The following is a 17,948-nucleotide window of genomic DNA, read 5'->3' as shown; positions in this document are numbered from 1 at the left end:
CGGGATCACCAACTGCAGCCCCTGGCCCATCCTCCACATTAAACTCGCCCTGCGGGAGGGGTGACGGGTCTCACCAAGTACAGAGGAGCATAGATCTTCAGGGACTCCTCCAGGGCGCCCCCGGTGATCTGCAGGAAGGAGACCCGGCAGGAAGGGTGCCAAGTGTGGCCAATCTCATAGCAGTTATGAGGGATGGACTTGCTGAGGGCCGCCATGACGAGGAACAGCGCGGAGGAGACGGGAGGGGGAGAGCCTGCGCCCTGCAGGGAGGGGCGCCAGAGCCCAGCCGCCAGCCGCCAGCCTCTTGCCCGGCCAGCAGCCGGAGGCGCGGAATGGAGGGGAAAGGTCACGAGAGCCGGGTTACTCTGGGCCAAAGTCCTCGGATGTTGAGCGCTCGGCGTATCGCAGCTTAAGGGGGCGGGACGTGCACCGGGAGGCGGAGAGAGGCGGCGCGTGCGCGCTCCCTCAAGAGGCCTTCCGCTGGGGCGCGCTCCCGCGCGGCGGCGCAGCTGAGTGAGCGGAGGTGGAATGGATCTTCGCCCCCAGAGCCGAGGCTGTAAGCGAGGGAGCGCAGCTCGGGGACGCGCCGCCTCCCCACCCCCGCAATGCCGTGCCAGGCTCCGGGGCGCGAGCGCTCTGGCAGGTGCGCAGTAGGAGGTGGCTTGGGTCAAATTGTGCTTCAGCTTCCAACGCCAAGCCAAGTAGAGCGGAGGGGAGTGGAAGAAAGGGATTAAATGTCTTTGTTGGGAGCCGCTGGGGGAAGAGGGTTGCCAGAGGAATGCCTGAGACAAACGTCCTCCCCAGCACTACGAGCTCGCCTTCCCGAGAGCCCCAGGTAATAAACAGCTACGGCTGCCCGCCAGTTGCAACTGAACTGCCCGCAGGTGCTGGGCTTTCCAAGCTCTGTGGTACCTGGGAAGGCTTGAAAAGTCTCAGCTATGCTCACACCCCGACCGTGTGTGGGGAAGGGCAATAGGTGATCCTGTCCAAACCTTACGCCACGGAGCAATCCTGTCTACAGCATCCTTGATAGGTGCTTGTCAACCAAACACCACACACAGTAGAGGCGGCAGTCGTGTGTTAGAACCCAGACCTGGGTAGGGAGCTTGGCCAACAATTAGCAAGACAAGGGTCGTGTGTTGCTTGAGTCATATAACCCCTCAGTCAATTTCCTCGCATATAACAAACCTACCAGTTTCTTTGGAATTCTAAATTCCATAGTCTCTTAAAGCAGAAACGAACTACCTTTAGAAGAATTGCATTCTAATCTCCTAGTCTTCATTCATTCATCTACAAATATTTACTGAGTCATTACTATTTTCCAGGCACTGTGCTAAGGAAACAAACAGAAACAAGAGACACGACAAGGTATTTATTTTCGCGAAACTAGCATTCTAGAGGGAGAAGACAGCAAATGAGAAAGAAAACTGAACAAGATAATATCAGATAGGTGTAGTTGTCTGAACAAAATAAAAGAGAAATACTCAGATGAAAAGTCCAAAACAACAATGGCAAAAAGATAAAAGTGTCTTTCTCTCAGGTAAAGGTAGGCAGTCCTAGAATAAAATGGTGGCTCCATAACGATTAGGGAATCCCAGCCTCTGTGACAGTTTGCTATGCCATCTGCTACCTGTGATTTCCACCCTGACTTAGAAAATAACTCTGTCACCTAACATGACATCAACATACTGGTCAGGAAGACCAGCAAAAGGGGAAGAGAGGCCAGGCACGGTGGCTCACACCTGTAATCCTAGTACTTTGAGAGGCTGAGGTGGGTGGACCACTTGAGGTCAGGAGTTTGAGACCAGCCTGGCCAACATGGTGAAACCCCGTCTCTACTAAAAATACAAAAATTTGCTGGAAGTGGTGACGCGCTCCTGTAATCCTAGCTACTCAGGGGCTGAGGCAGAAGAATCGCTTGAACCCAGGAGGCAGAGGTTGCAGTGGGCCAAGATCACACCACTGCACTCCAGCCTGGGTGACAGAGAGAGACTCCGTCTCAAAAAAAAACCGGGGTGGGGGGGGGTTGGGGGAGAGAAGGGCATATTTCCTCTTTTTAAGAAAACTTCCCAGAAGATCCATACAAACTACTGCGACTTACGTTCCTTGGACAAAGCTTGATCACATGGCCACACTTCATTGCAAGAGAGGATGGCAAATACAATCTTTTTTAACTAATTGGACAAATACCCAGCTAACATTTGAGGTTTTATTACTGAGCAAAATGGAAAAAAACAGATATTAGAGGCAACTAGCAGTGTCTGCCCTAGTTCTATGTCTCTGGCTACCCAAATATCCGGGCATATCATTCTTTCTACAGACAGATATACCTTCCTTTTTCCAAGGAAGACAACCTAAAATCCCATCCAGTTGCTGAATCCTAGCCAAAGTCCAGAATATTCCTGAGGACCAGATGCAGATCTCAAAGTTATCCTCCCCCTCAACACATCCAACATACAATGGTAGAACAGGAACAAGATAATCACAATTTTTTTCAAATCTCCAATTCAGAAACTAAGAAGATCAAAAACACAGCATAAACTTACCCAAAAAATTACAGAAATACCAGTGCAGGCTTATTTTTTTCAGTAATCCATTCCTGAAAATCTATGATCCTTCCACAAGAAAATGCTAAATAGCAACTTAGTTTTAAATGGGAAAAAATAAAATGCATTACACATCAACCAAAAAATTCTTAAGTATTTAAAATATAGTATCAAATATTAACAAAAAATATGTTAAGATGTACAATAGTACACAAATAACATCTTATTCACCAAACAATTAATATGGACTGGGCACGGTGGCCGACGCCTGTAATCCCAGCACTTTGGGAGGCTGAGCTTGGTGGATCACCCGAGGTCACAAGTTCAAGACCAGCCTGGCCTATGGTGAAACCCCATCTCTACTAAAAATACAAAAAGTAGTCAGGCATGGTGGTGGACACCTGTAATCCCAGTTACTCAGGAGGCTCTGACAGGAGAATCACTTGAACCTGGGAGGCGGAGGTTGCAGTGAGCCAAGATGGCACCACTACACTCCAACCTGGGCAACATAACAAGACTCCGTCTCCAAAAAAAAGAAAAAAAAAAAAATTGTTAACTCTCAGTTGTTTCTGAATGTAATAGCACAATACAGTTTGCATGCCTGATAATAAACAATATGTTTACTATGTGGGCCCAGCAATTACACATTAATAAATAAGGAAAACTTAAAATTACAGTTAAAACCAGGTAGTTTCTTTTAGTTAACTGTCTTTTGTTTGTTTTGAGACGTGGTCTCTGCTGCCCAGGCTGAAGTACAGTGGCACAATCATGGCTCACAGCAGTCCATATCTCCTGGGCTCAGGAGATCCTCCTGAATCAGCCTCCTGAGTAGCTGGGACCACAAGTACACCACCACACCTGGCTAATGTTTTTAAATTATTTGTAGAGATGGGGTCTCCCTATGTTACCGAGACTACTCTTGAACTCCCTCGGCTCAAGCTGTCCACCCATCTCAGCCTCCCAAAGTGCTGGGATTACAGGTGTGCACCAACACACCTGGTCCTAATTAACTGTTAAATGGAGACTTGAAGCATAAAGAAATTTGAGAAAAATGGAATGGTGCCAAGGAGGACAAAGCTGATGAGTTGGGTGGCAAATGAGGTGATTTCAGGGAAACTCCCAAGTTCAAAAGAAAGGACAACTCTTATCTTTTCTAGTGCTGCTATGCAGATTCAAAAATACGAAGGCATTGATAAATCCTCAGGGGAGATGATTTATGCTTTAGGATGCAAAACAAATTGCAAAAAGGAGTAGTATGCAGTAAACCAGTAGCTTACATTTGTAAATTTCTTTATATGGTATTATAAGATATAGCAGGCTGTTTTTTAAAAGAAAGCCTTCCCATCATGTCACCATTAAGTTTAAAGATAATGTTGTGGCTGGGCGCGGTGGCTCAAGCCTGTAATCCCAGCACTTTGGGAGGCCGAGACGGGTGGATCACGAGGTCAGGAGATCGAGACCATCCTGGCTAACACAGTGAAACCCCGTCTCTACTAAAAAATACAAAAAAACTAGCCGGGCGAGGTGGCGGGTGCCTGTAGTCCCAGCTACTTGGGAGGCTGAGGCAGGAGAATGGCCTGAACCCGGGAGGCGGAGCTTGCAGTGAGCTGAGATCCGGCCACTGCACTCCAGCCAGGGGGACAGAGTGAGACTCTGTCTCAAAAAAAAAAAAAAAAAAAAAAGATAATGTTGTGTCCAGAATTGGTGGGTTCTCGATCTCACTGACTTCAAGAATGAAACCACAGACTCTCACGGTGAGTGTTTCAGTTCTCCAAGATAGTGTGTCTGGAGTTCGTTCCTTCTGATGTTGGGAGGTGTTGGGAGTTTCTTCCTTCTGGCAGGTTCTCAGTCTCACTGGCCTCAGGACTGAAGCTGCAGACCTTCACAGTGAGTATTACAGCTCATAAAGGCCGTGCAGACCCAAAGAGCGAAAGAACAAACCTTCCATACTGTGGAAGGCGACCAGACCAGGTTGCCACCGACTGAGTCCTGCAGCCTGCTTTTATTCCTTTGTCGGGCCCCACCCACATCCTGCTGATTGGTCCATTTTACAGAGAGCTGATTGGTCCATTTTACAGAGCGCTGATTGGTCCATTTTGACAGAGTGCTGATTGGTGCATTTGCAATCCCTGAGCTAGACACAGAGTGCTGATTTGTGCGGTTACAATCCTTTAGCTAGACACAAAGTGCTAGCCAGAAACGTTATCCAAGTCCCCACTAGGTTAGCTAGATACAGAGTACTGACTGGTGTATTTATGAACCTTGAGCTAGACACAGGGTGCTGATTGGTGTATTTACTATCCCTTAGATTGTAAGAGTGAGGCTCCGGCATGGCAGGATGCAGGTCCTGAGCTCTGCCCTGCAGGGAGGCAGCTGAGGCCCAGTGAGACATTGATGGCAGCGTGGTGGGCCGGCACTGCTGGGGGACCCCGCACACCCTCTGCAGCTCCTTGCCAGGGTGCTAAGCCCCTCACTGCCCTTGGCCAGCAACGCCAGCCGGCCACTCCGAGTGCAGGCAGCCGAGCCCACGTTCACCCGGAACACTCGCTGGCCCACGAGCACTGTGGGCAGCCCTGGTTCCCACCCGCAGCTCTCCCTCCACACCTCCCCGCAAGCAGAGGGAGCAGGCTCAGCCCCCAGCCAGCCCAGAGAGGGGCTCCCACAGTGCCATGGCAGGCTGAAGGGCTCCTCAAGCACCACCAGAGTGGACGCCAAGGCAGAGACACCGGGAGTAAGGGCTGCTAGCACGTTGTCACCTCTCAATGTTAAACATTGCATCTGCATGGGTTATTCATTCTTTTAGGCTGGCTATGACAGTGGTTTGATTGGATACTTTCTGGGGGCTTCATTGTTTCTTCTTTTTCATTAAGAAAAGGCGAGGAGGGCTTTAGCATTCATCAACAAGGTGAAGCAAAGAATTTCTCTAGGCCAGGTGCGGTGGCTCATGCCTGTTGTAATCCCAGCACTTTGGGAGGCTGAGGCATGCAGATCACGAGGTCAGGAGATCAAGACCATCCTGGCTAACAGAGTGAAACTCCTTCTCTACTAAAAAAAAATATATATACAAAAAATTAGCCGGGCGTGGTGGCAAGTGCCTGTAGTCCCAGCTACTCAGGAGGCCAAGGCAGGAGAATGGCGTGAACCCTGGAGGCAGAGCTTGCAGTGAGCTGAGATCCAGCCACTGCACTCCAGCCTGGGCGACAGAGTGAGACTCTGTCTGAAAAAAAAAGTTTCTCCAATGAAAGTGCACAGTGAATGAAGAAAACTATTCTGGCAATTTATGATGGAATTCAAAGGCTTTGAAGAAACGCCAATATGAAAATTGTTGCTCCTTTCTGTGTGTTGGAAGAATGAAAAAAAAAAAGTTGTTGCTCTTGTAAGATTCTAGTTTTGCTGATGTCAATGAAAAAGAATGGAAGAGCTCTTAGGATCTAATGCAGAGGATTTAACGACACTAAACTAGTTTAGATCTACATGCAATCATTGTAGAAATAATTATCAGGCACAAGTACGATGGCAAAGTACAGCAAACTCGAAGTATGACATTGTAGTAGCTCTTGATTCCAGCAACAATCAATAACCAAGCTTTTCACAACAGTTACATATGATTCTGATTTTCTTTTCTTTCTTTTTTTTTTTTTTTTTTTGAGACACAGTCTTGCTCTGTCACCCAGGCTGGAGTGCAATGGTATGATCTTGGCTCACTACAACTTCTGCCTCCTGGGCTCAAGCGATTCTTCTGCCTCAGCCTCCCGACTAGCTGAGATTAGCAGTGCCCACCACCACACCCATCTAATTCTTGTATTTTTAGTAGAGATGGGGTTTCACCATGTAGTCCAGGCTGGTCTCGAACTCCTGACCTTAGGTAATCCACCTGCCTCGGCCTCCCAAAGTGCTGGGATTACAGGCATGAGCCACCATGCCCAGCAATAATTCTGATTTTCTACTAATTTTTGTTGCAACATAATTCAGATTTTTCCTGACATCATTTGATTTAAAATATTGAGTTTCTAAGATGTAAATATAAATTTAAATATTCAAATCTGTAATATTAAAAGATAATATGCCCTTTCAGTACAAGTAGGCAGTGTGTCTGCCAATACAATTCTCTTTAAGATTTTGGGGACTTCATGTATATCAAATTATAATCCACTCCAACAGAAAAAAAAAGCCCACTCACAAACCTCTTTGAGACAGACACTTCCCATCTTGGGCTGAGAGTCAGAAAGCTGATGGAAAACGCCCTTATACACTTAGAATTGCTTTTGTCTAGCTGAAATAGTCTAGGTAAAATGGCTTTAAATCTTTGTACAGTCTTTACAAAAAATCTAAATAGCTGCACCCTGGATTGTACCTTCCCCTCAAGGCAATGCCTTAGTTGTTTCACCATCTGGAGAGGCTGGAAGTGAAAAGCAGTTTTATTTTTGAACCCAAAGGTCCTAGACTATGTATATTTTCTCTAAATTTTGCTTAAAAATGAAATTGTTCCTTTTATATCTCACCTCTCTACATCTTATCCCATATAGGTTTTTTTTGTTTTGTTTTGGTTTTTGTTTTGTTTTAATCAGTTGGCACTTTCAACAGTCTGTCTGGAAATTTCCTTAACCAAATGCACCAGTTTGTTAGATATATTTTCTATTTTCTGCATTTCAGCAGGCAACAGTGTGGCTAAACTTTCTGCCACTGTATAACAGGGATCCCTTTTTCTCCAGCTTTTGATAACAATTTCGTCCCTTCAAGCCTTCAAAGATTATACAAAAAACTCTCAAGTGGCCTTACAAAATATTCAGGTACATACGCTGTCTAGAATTCTCAGTGTCTATATTAGTTTCATGATGTTACCAGTACTTGGAAGCTATAGCTAAGGACACCATCCTCTCCACATTAAACCCCTACCACTCCAACCACAGAATTTAAAAGTAAAAGATTTATAATTATTCTTTGAGAGGAAAAACACAAAATCAACATGTAGATGTATACAAGGAATGCTTTAGAGGCCAGCCACATCTCTCTAAAAACAGTAGACTTATGCAATAACATATCTATAGAAGAAAAGTGTATTGACAGAATTGGAAGATAAAAAAGGAGGAGCCACTGAGGCAATTCAGGTGCATACCTGGGAGTGAGAACTGCAGCCCAGGGACCTCAGGAATTAACCATGAAATGGGATGCATAGCTTCTCCTGGACAGATGTCATTAAACAATTGACTCATCTAACTAATGTTTTCTTTCTGAGAATAAAACAAACTTTTATTGTGGTTTGGCTTCCCATGCAGATCTATCTTGAGAGAGAGAATGATTATATATTAGGCAACAGATAACCTAGTTTGTATGAGAGGCTTTAATTTTATATTGTTATTTAAAAAATTGGCATCTTGATTTATACACTCATTTATAAGCTTGTTTTATATCACTTAGCCTGAGAAAGGAAGAGCCTCCCTGATATGCTGCCAAAACCAGGTTTTTAACCCTGGTTGTTTGTGGCAATGAATTCTGTATTAGCCAAGAACGGTTAGGCTATGCTGAGATACCACATACACTGTAAATCTCAGATAATTTAAAATAAGAAAGATTTATTTTGTGTTTACACAAATTCCAAAGCAGACTGGCCAGTTCTTCAGGGCAAGGGCAACCAGTGATTCAGGAATATAGCCTCTTCCATCTGCACTGGGCCTTCTGTGATCACTTTTTATTTTTTTTTCTTGCTTCTTTGATTTTTTATGTGTGCATAATTTTTAGTTCTTTTACATAGCAGCATGCACAAAATTTAAGTGTACAGCTCGATGAATTTTTAAATTTGCCTTTACGGAGACTACTATGTGCCCTGAGACTGCTATCCAGATGAAGAAAAAGTATTTCCATCACCCCAGAAGGCTCTTTTGTGCCCCTTCCCAGTAGATACACCCGCAAACAGAGGTAACCACTATTCTCACTTCTAGCATCATAGCTTCATTTCGCCTGTTCCTAAAGTTTATGTTAACAAATGCATATGTTGAATATTTTTTGTGTCTGGCTCCCTTCACTCAAGATCTTGTGCATGTTGTTGTATGTAGCTATAGTTCATTCATTTTTATTGCTATATTGAGTTTATTGTATGAATATAGCACAATTTTTTTCATTTGAGGACATTTGTGTTGTTGCATGTTTGAACCTATTATGAATAACCCAGCAAGGAACATTCTTTTACTTGACTTTTGTAGACGTATGCTTTTGTTTTTCTTCAGCATATACCTAAGAGTAGATGTGCTGGGTCATGGGGCCAGCATACATTTAACTTTCGTAGATACCAATCACTGCTTTCGCTTTTAAGGGCCAGGCCTGGAAGTGGTTTACATCACTTCTGCTTACATCCCATTTCCAGAACTTAGTCACATGTCCCCAACCTAACCTCAAAGGAGGATGGAAAATGTAGTCCTTCCATAAAAACCAGGAAACGAAAATGAAATGAGATTTTGTTAAGCATTTTGCACCATCTCTGTCACAAATATCAATTGCAGGGTCAGGCTACCTGTAAGACAACCAGCTAACCTCCACTGATTCTCTTCCATCTTTGTGGACTGTATGACTCTCTTTTCTTAAATGAATATATGTACAATAGTATAGCTTACTATAAATGAACTAATGCAAACTAATCATCATCACTTAGTGTGTGTGTATATACATGTCTGTGTGTGTGTGTGTGTGTATATATATGTATACATACTTTTTTTTTTTTTTTTTTTTTTTTTGGAGACAGAGTCTCACTCTGTCACCCAGGCTGGAGTGCAGTTGCACAATCTCAGCTCACTGCAAACTCTGCCTCCCGGGTTCACGCCATTCTCCTGCCTCAGCCTCCTGAGTAGCTGGGAGTACAGGCGCCCGCCACCGTGCCCAGCTAATTTTTTGTATTTCTAGAAGAGATGGGGTTTCACCCCATTAGCCAGGATGATCTCAATCTCCTGACCTTGTGATCCGCTCGCCTCGGCCTCCCAAAGTGCTGGGATTACAGGCATGAGCCACCACGTCCCGCAGTTTTAAATTTTTAATAAAACTTTCAGTCATCATAATGCTCCTTAAAGACAAGATCTATTTCTGATTCATCTTTATTATCTTCTGTACCACATAGCACAGTGTCTTGTACACAGAACATTTTTAATATTTAATAAAAGAAGACTTGGTGGGAGGGAAATTTGAAAGCACTGTACTCTTGTTAAGGCGTGTTGAGGTGGCTCATGCCTGTAATCTCAGCACTTTAGGAGGCCAAGGTGGGTGGGTCACCTAAGGTCAGGAGTTGGAGACCAGCCTAGTCAACATGGCAAAACCCCAACTCTACTGAAAAAATACAAAAATTAGCCAGGCGTGGTGGCACGCGCCTGTAGTCCCAGCTACTCGAGAGGCTGAGGCAGGATAATTGCTTGAACTCAGGAGGCGGAAGTTGCAGTGAGATCTCACCACTGCACTCCGGCCTGGATGACAAAGTGAGACTCCATCTCAAAACAAAAACAAAGACAGCAAGTAGGCAAGACTTTTACATTTTAAATTTATTAGCTTGTTTGTTTTTGTTTTACTTCTTTAACTCTCCTATTAAACTTTCAGTTCCTTGCAGACGGAATCTATGCCCTATTTGTCATCGTTGTATTTTCCTTAACCACCTAGCATACTTGTGGTGGAACTAAAACATTTTGACGTGCCAGGCTTAGTGCCTCACGCCTGTAATCCCAGCACTTTGGGAGGCCAAGGCAGGCAGACCACCTGAGGTCGGGAGTTCGAGACCAGCCTGACCAACATGGAGAAACCCTGTCTCTACTAAAAATACAAAACTAGCTGGGTATGGCGGTGCATGCCTGTAATCCCAGCTACTCAGGAGGCTGAGGCAGGAAAACTGCTTGAAGCCGGGAGGCAGCGGTTGCGTTGAGCTGAGACTGTGCCATTGCACTCCACCCTGGGCGACAAGAACAAAACTCCGTCTCAAAAAAAAAAAAAAAAAAAAGTTTGAGGAAATGAATGACTGACTCCGGTATATAATTTTTTGTTTATTGCTCCAGTCTATAGTTTCTATAAATGACTATTTTATTTTATATTTTATTTGGAGACAGAGTCTCACTCTGTCTCCCAGACCAGAGTGCAGTGGCAGGTGAGCCACCACGCCTGATCTTTTTACACCTTTTTAGATATTAGGATCTGTCAGGCGGGCACCGTGGCTCAGGTCTGTAATCCCAGCATTGTGGAAGCCCTAAATGGACGGATCGCCTAAGGTCAGAGTTCCAGACCAGCCTGGTCAACATGGAGAAACCCCATCTCTACTAAAAATACAAAAACTAGCGGGGCATGGTGGTTCACGTCTGTAATTCCGGCTACTCTGGGGGAGGGGCGGGGAGCTGAGGTAGGAGAATAGCTTGAACCCAGGAGGCGGAGGTTGCAGTGAGCCGAGATGGCGCCATTGCACTCCAGCTTGGGGGACATAGTGAGACTCAGTTTTCAAAAAAAACCAACTTAGTATGATCATAGCCTAACATCAAAAGCTTCCTCTCCTCTCAAACTACCTATGAGCATACAAAACTATCCATACATGTCACAATTCCACAGTTGCTGCCAATTACTTTTCTTCTATGATATGTAATTGATGTAATTTACTTGGGCCTGAACACTTGAATTCATGGAAAATAGAAACATTATGATTTTCTTCTCAACGGCCTTGGCTTTCAATTATCCTTAATCATAACCTTTGTAATAAATGATTATATTTGATAGACAATACAATAGCAAAAGAAGAGTTAGTTACTTTGTATTCTGCCTACCATTTACTCAGATTGCAACATTTGCCCCTAAGCACAGAGCTTACCCCTTTCCTTATCAGAAGCCTCTGCCAAACCTAGGAACAATGTCTTATTTGTTGACCATATTGTGACTCTCAATTACTCATTCTGGGATTTGCTATGTCCTCAGTGTTTTTATTGCTATGCTGTGTGCCTGTTTTTGATGGTGAGGCACCTCTTTCGTTTCACAATTCCTTTGAAAATCGCTGCATGACATGCAGTACCAGCATTTTATTTTACTTTGTGAAAGTTCTACTGGTTTTTTTTAAACAATACTTTTTTTTTTTTTTAACTCAAATACTTAAAACAATTGCAAGTACTTTGAAGTCAGGGACCATCTCTTGTATTTCTTTGTGTGACAGATGGTGCTCCTAATAGGTTATCAATATAATCTTTTAAAAGAAATGCTATTGTTTGCTTTTTGCAACTGACAGTCTCACTTGCAAAACTGAGACACATTTTTGCTGTAATTCAGAGAATTGATTTTTATCAAATATATTAAAATCTCCAAACTGCAATTTCCTCCAACATTAACGCAGCCCCTTTAGTGCCTATCCCAGGATCTACTAGATAGGCACACTCAAACATTTGTTGGATTAGTAAAATGCAGAGATTATATATATTTATGTAGTTAAACCTCTATAGATAGCACTCCACAGTAACTTTCTTATTTGAAGACTCAAATAATGGGCCCTATATTTTTTCTCTCTCTAAAATTTTCAATATCTGTTTTCCCAAAGTCTTAAGTACATGTCCAAACATGCTCATCAGTCATATTCTTGCACATTACAAACACTACAAATTCCAAGATGATGCAGATACTTTTTGTCAAGGATCTTGTCACTTTCACAGGACAACTCAGTATCCTATTATAGTTAGAATCAAGTCCAAAGGCAGAGGTTTTTCCTTATTAAGATTACTTTGTGGCCAGGCGCGGTGGCTCACGCCTGTAATCCCAACACTTTGGGAGGCGGAGGCGGGTGGATCACAAGGTCAGAAGATCGAGACCATCCTGGCTAACACGGTGAAACCCCGTCTCTACTAAAAATACAAAAAAATTAGCCGGCGCAGTGGCGGGGGCCTGTAGTCCCAGCTACTTGGGAGGCTGAGGCAGGAGAATGGTGTGAACCCTGGAGGCGGAGCTTGCAGTGAGCTGAGATTGCGCCACTGCACTCCAGCCTGGGCGACAAAGCGAGACTCCATCTCAAAAAAAAGATTACTTTGTAAAAGATAAACTAATGTGCAAGAATTTATTTGATGATCTGCTTTTAATAGAATAAGACATAATAATAGTTGAAGACTTCCTTGCTTACAAAATCTCTTTGGATTAATTTGTAATCCCTTTTGGAAATATATTTTCCATGTGGTCTGATGGACAAAGCCATCTGTTATATGCACTCAAAATAATGCATATTTCTTTTTTTTTTTTTTTGAGATGGAGTCTTGCTCTTTTGCCCAGGCTGGAGTGCAGTGGCACGATCTTGGCTCACTGCAACCTCTGCCTCCCGGTTCTCCTGCCTCAGTCTCCTGAGTAGCTGGGATTACAGGTGCATGCCACCTTGCCTGGCTAAATTTTGTATTTTTTTTTTTTTAGTAGAGATGGGGTTTCACTATGTTGGCCAGGCTATTCTCCAACTCCTGACCTTGTGATCTGCCTGCCTCAGCCTATCAAAGTGCTGGAGTTACAGGCATGAGGCACCGCACCCAGCCAATAATGCACATTTTCTATCTGTTTTTAAAAACATTATCATCTAGATTCTTTGTATTTTGTGCCTATTCTCATGTTTGAAGATTTACTTCCTTAAAATACTACATTCCATATACTTTTAGTCTGACTATAAATTAGCAATACTTTTAGAAGTCATTTTGGCAGGATCTATAAACAGTTTACTTTTTTTTTTTTTTTGGAGAGATGGGGGTCTTCCCATCTTGCCCAGGCTGGTCTCAAACTCCTGGGCTAAAGCAGTCCTCTCGCCTCAGCACCCAAAAGTGCTGAGGTTACAGGAGTGAGCCACTGTACCCGGCCCTATCAGCATTTTAAATGTCTCTATCCTGTGATCCAACAATTATACTTCTAGGCCTCTATCCTATAGAAATACTAACAAAAAACTTAGTCATGCATTATTTATAAGAGCAAAAAATATTTAAAATAATCTAAACGTTCATGTTAAATAGACATGTATAAACTTATGATATATTTATATCATGGAATGCAGATAGCAAAAAGGATAAGGTAGATCTGCGCACGCCAATATTGAAGAATATTTATGATATTCAATTGGGAATAAGGGGAAAGAGAGCACAAAGTATTTTACATAGAGTGAGCTCACTGTTTAAAGAATAAAAGATATTGCGTGTGTGTATATGTTTGTATATATATTTATGTAGTCATTAAAAATGGTGTAGGGGAATATACAAAAAATAAAGGGGCCGGCTGCGGTGGCTCCCGCGTGTAATCCCAACATTTTGGGAGGCCAAGGCGGGCAGATCAACTGAGGCTGGGAGTTCGCGACTGACCGGACAAACATGGAGAAACCGCGTCTCTACTAAAAATACAAATTAGCCGGGCCTGGTGGTGCATGCCTGTAATCCCAGCTACTTCGGAGGCTGAGGCAGGAGAATCGCTTGAACCCAGGAGGGGGAGGTTGCGGTGAGCCGAGATCGTGCCATTGCACTCCAGCCTGGGCAACAAGAGTGAAACTCCATCTCAAAAAAACAAATAAACAAACAAAAACAAATAAAGAGATAGGCAGAGCCCTTTCACCTTTTACTTTATATATATATACTAATATATTATTTAATTTTTTCCCAACTAGTATGCGTTATTCCTACATTCCAATACTTCCTTCTAAAGAAATTTTTCTTTTGTTAGAGTTTATTTTTAGGTAATGAGTGTTACATTTTCTGAATGTATCATTATTTTGCCTTCATTCTACCACAAACTAATGATAATTTTGTTATCCAAAGAATTATAGGCAGGGCACAGTGGCTCACACCTGTAATCCCAGCACTTTGGGAGGCCAAGGCGGGTGGATCAACTGAGGTCAGGAGTTCAAGATCAGCCTGGCCAAAATGGCAAAACCCCATCTCTACTAAAAGTACAAAAAATTAGCTGGTCGTAGAGGTGCTCACCTGTAATCCCAGCTACTTGGGAGGCTGAGGCAGGAGAATCACTTGAACCCAGGAGGCGGAGGTTGCAGTGAGCCAAGACCACTCCAGTGCATTCCAACCTGAGCAACAAGAGTGAAACTTTGTCTCAAAAAAAAAAAAAGAATTATAGATTCTGAGTAAATTTCCCCTCAGAGGTGTTCACAATATTCTCTGATGGTTGTTTGTATTTCAGTGAGGTCAGTGGTAATAGCCCCTTTGTTGTTTCTGATTGTGTTTATTTGAATCTTCTCTCTTTTCTTCTTGATTAGTCTAGCTAGCAATCTATCTATTTTACTTTATTTTATTTTATTTTTCAAAAAACCAGCTCCTGGATTCATTGACTTTTTGAATGGTTTTTTGTGTCTCAACCTCCTTCAGTTCAGCTCTGATTTTGGTTACTTTTTGTCTTCTGCTAACTTTGGGATTTGTTTGCTCTTAGTGCTCTAGTTCTTTTAGTTGTGATACTAGGTTGTTAACTTGAGATCTGTCTTTTTGATGTGGGCATATAGTGCTATGAATTTCCCTCTTAACACTGCTTTAGCTGTGTGTCCCAGAGATTCTGGTATGTTGTATCTTTGTTCTCATTAGTTTGAAAGAACTTCCTGACTTCTGCTTTAATTTCATTATTTACCCAAAAGTCATTCAGGTGCAGGTTATTCAATTTCCATGTAATTTTATGGTTTTGAGTTTTTTTCCCTAAAATTCCTGGTTTAATAAGGATTTATTTTGAGGAAAAAAGGTCCCAAACATTAGGTTTTTCACAAAAATAATCTACAGTATCAACTTTAGAAAACAAATCATAAGACAATAACACTATATTTCTGGAGGATGCATTTGACATGCCAATTCTCATTCAAAGAAATACATTGTTACATTTGTGTTGAACTGCCCCACACAGCACACTTATGTGGGGGTGTAACACACATACTTCTAAGTCAAAGCTTCTTTCAGGAGCTACTCAACTCCTGAGATTGCTTTTACAGTGAGGGAAGCATTTACTGAACTTATGTATGAATAAAAAGAACTGTACTCCCTGCATAACAAGAGATTATTTTGGAGACAGTTGATAAAACCCATACATCCTTTTTATTGTTAAGTCACAAACAGGTATCAAAATTAAAAGCAAAAATTACAGGGTAAGACTTAATAAAACTACCAGGAGCATCATAGGAAGTGAAAATGGGACTAGGAGCAGGGCAATAAGAATTAATGAACAGAACAAGTACAAGGATTTGGAGAACAGTGAGCATGTGCTGAAGATACTAGGGGACAGGATCTGGTGAAAATTTTGATCTTAGAGAAGCACCTAGGTAAATAATGGGATAAGATTTCCAGACCTCACCATGTGCTTAAGAATTATCCTTGCCGGGCGCGGTGGCTCACGCCTGTAATCCCAGCACTTTGGGAGGCCGAGGTGGGCGGATCACGAGGTCAGGAGATCGAGACCATCCTGGTTAACACTGTGAAACCCTGTCTCTACTAAAAATACAAAAAATTAGCCAGGCGTTGTGGCGGGTGCCTGTAGTCCCAGCTACTCGGGAGGCTGAGGCAGGAGAATGATGTGAACCTGGGAGGTGGAGCTTGCAGTGAGCCGAGATCGCGCCACCGCACTCCAGTCTGGGCAACAGAGCGAGACTCCGTCTCAAAAAAAAAAGAATCATCCTCACCATTGGCACTGTCTCTGTCATCCTCTCCTTCCTCAGCCTCTTTTTCATCATCCTTGATCAACTCCAGCTGGTCATCCCCCATCTTCAATATCATCATCATCTAGTAGGTTCCCCTTTCAGGAGAGTCACCTGCACCCCCCTCAGAAACTATCTTCACATTAGTCTCATCTCTCTTCGTGGAACTGATGCTCTGCTCCTCTTCTGCCTTATTCCTCATCTCTACTGCTTTTTTGCTCTGTTCCTTTTCAATTTTTTCCAGGAGATAATCCACCTTTTGTTTTATCTGTTTCAATTCCTTCTTAATGGCCTGAAGACCATCTCCTTTCAACTTTCCAGACTTGGAAGATCCCCACTATTCACTCTTAGAATTGAAGCTACTTTTGGCGCTTCTTTCTCTTTTTTTTTTTTTTTTTTTTGGAGACAGAGTCTCACTCTGTTGCCCAGGCTGGAGGGTGCAGTGTGTGATCTCAGCTCACTGCAACCTCTGCCTCCTGGGTTCAAGTGATTCTCCTGCCTCAGCCTCCTGAGTAGCTGGGATTACAGGCATGCACCACCACACCTAGCTAACTTTTGTATTTTTAGTAGAGATGGGGGTTTCACCATGTTGGTCAGGATGGTCTCGAGCTCCTGACCTCATGATCCACCCACCTTGGCCTCCCAAAGTGGTGGGATTACAGGTGTAAGCCACCGCACCCAGCCACTTTTGCCCCTTCTTGAGGTGTTTCCTGATACACAGTGGTGTTTCGATGGTACTACAGCCCGAGCAATAGGAGAAAAAGGAGGAACATGTGCTCGGTAATTGTACGTCCTGTCATAATAATCCCACTGAAAGTCATAGTCCAAATCAAAAGAGGAGCCATATATCTCTGCTACAGATCATTTCACACCTGCTTTCCTAGGTTCACTTTTGGCTCTGCAGCCAGGATATCTAAAAACATGGCCAGCAATCAGGCCAGCAATCATTCTGCCATTCTCTCCTGCTACAGCAGCCTGGGCATATCTCTCATTAACATACTGAACAAAGGCAAAGTTCTTATGAACCGAGGAACCCACAATTTTGCCATACTTTGAAAAGATTGCTTCCACATCAGACTTCTTGACTGCAAGAGTGTTGAGATTCCCAAAGAACACAAAGGAGTTCATGGAGCAGGGATCTGTCTTGTTGGTAACATTGCTGGCCATTGTGTTTGATAATAAGATTTCTCACAAAGCTGAAAACAGGATGAGGAGGGAGAAAAGGTTCGATTCTGAGTCTCCTACTCCTGGGTTCTATGTAGAGACAGCCAACTGCTGCTTGAGGTTGGCAGCAACAGGCCACAACAACTCAGTATTCATCTCTTCACAAAATGCTGAGTGAATTTCTTAGTCTTGATTTCTAATTGTTCATTCTGTGGTCCAAAAGATTGTTTATTATGATTTCAGTTCTTTAGCATTTGCTGAGGAGTGTTTTATTTCCAGTTGTATAATCGATTTTTGAGTATGTGCCATGTGACAATGAGAATGCTGCATATTCTATTGTTTTAGGGTAGAGAGTTATGTAGATATCTATCAGGTTCATTTGATCCAGTGCTCAGTTAAGGTCCTGAATATCTTTATTAATTTTCTGTCTTGGTGATCTAATACTGTCAGTGGGGTGTTAACATTTCCCACTATTATTGTGTGGGAGTCTAAGTCTCTTTTAAGATCTCTAAGAACTCGCTTTATTAATCTGGGTGATCCTGTGTTAGGTGCATGTATATTTAGATAGTTAGATTTTCTTGTTAAATTGAACTCTTTACCATTATGTAGTG

The 17,948-nt window shown here is 43.0% G+C and overlaps 1 protein-coding gene and 1 pseudogene across 2 annotated transcripts in view; both read right to left on the bottom strand.

Annotated features, from left to right (window-relative positions):
* TMEM135 (transmembrane protein 135) overlaps nucleotides 1-419 on the bottom strand; it is a 261,010-nt gene extending 260,591 nt beyond the window's left edge. For both annotated transcript variants that reach the window (XM_025357908.1, XM_025357910.1), the window contains exon 1: nucleotides 75-419. In XM_025357908.1, coding sequence (XP_025213693.1) covers nucleotides 75-215 — 141 coding nt within the window. In that variant the 5' untranslated portion in view covers nucleotides 216-419. The remainder of the gene's footprint in view (nucleotides 1-74) is intronic.
* Nucleotides 420-4,850: 4,431 nt separating this feature from the next.
* LOC112605936 lies at nucleotides 4,851-17,340 on the bottom strand (annotated as a pseudogene).
* Nucleotides 17,341-17,948: the final 608 nt, after the last annotated feature.

The sequence above is a fragment of the Theropithecus gelada genome, chromosome 14, assembly GCF_003255815.1.
Source record: "Theropithecus gelada isolate Dixy chromosome 14, Tgel_1.0, whole genome shotgun sequence".
Lineage (NCBI taxonomy): Eukaryota > Metazoa > Chordata > Mammalia > Primates > Cercopithecidae > Theropithecus > Theropithecus gelada.
The sequence above is the reverse complement of the archived record's forward strand: the minus strand, read 5'-3'. Positions and strand labels throughout refer to the sequence as shown.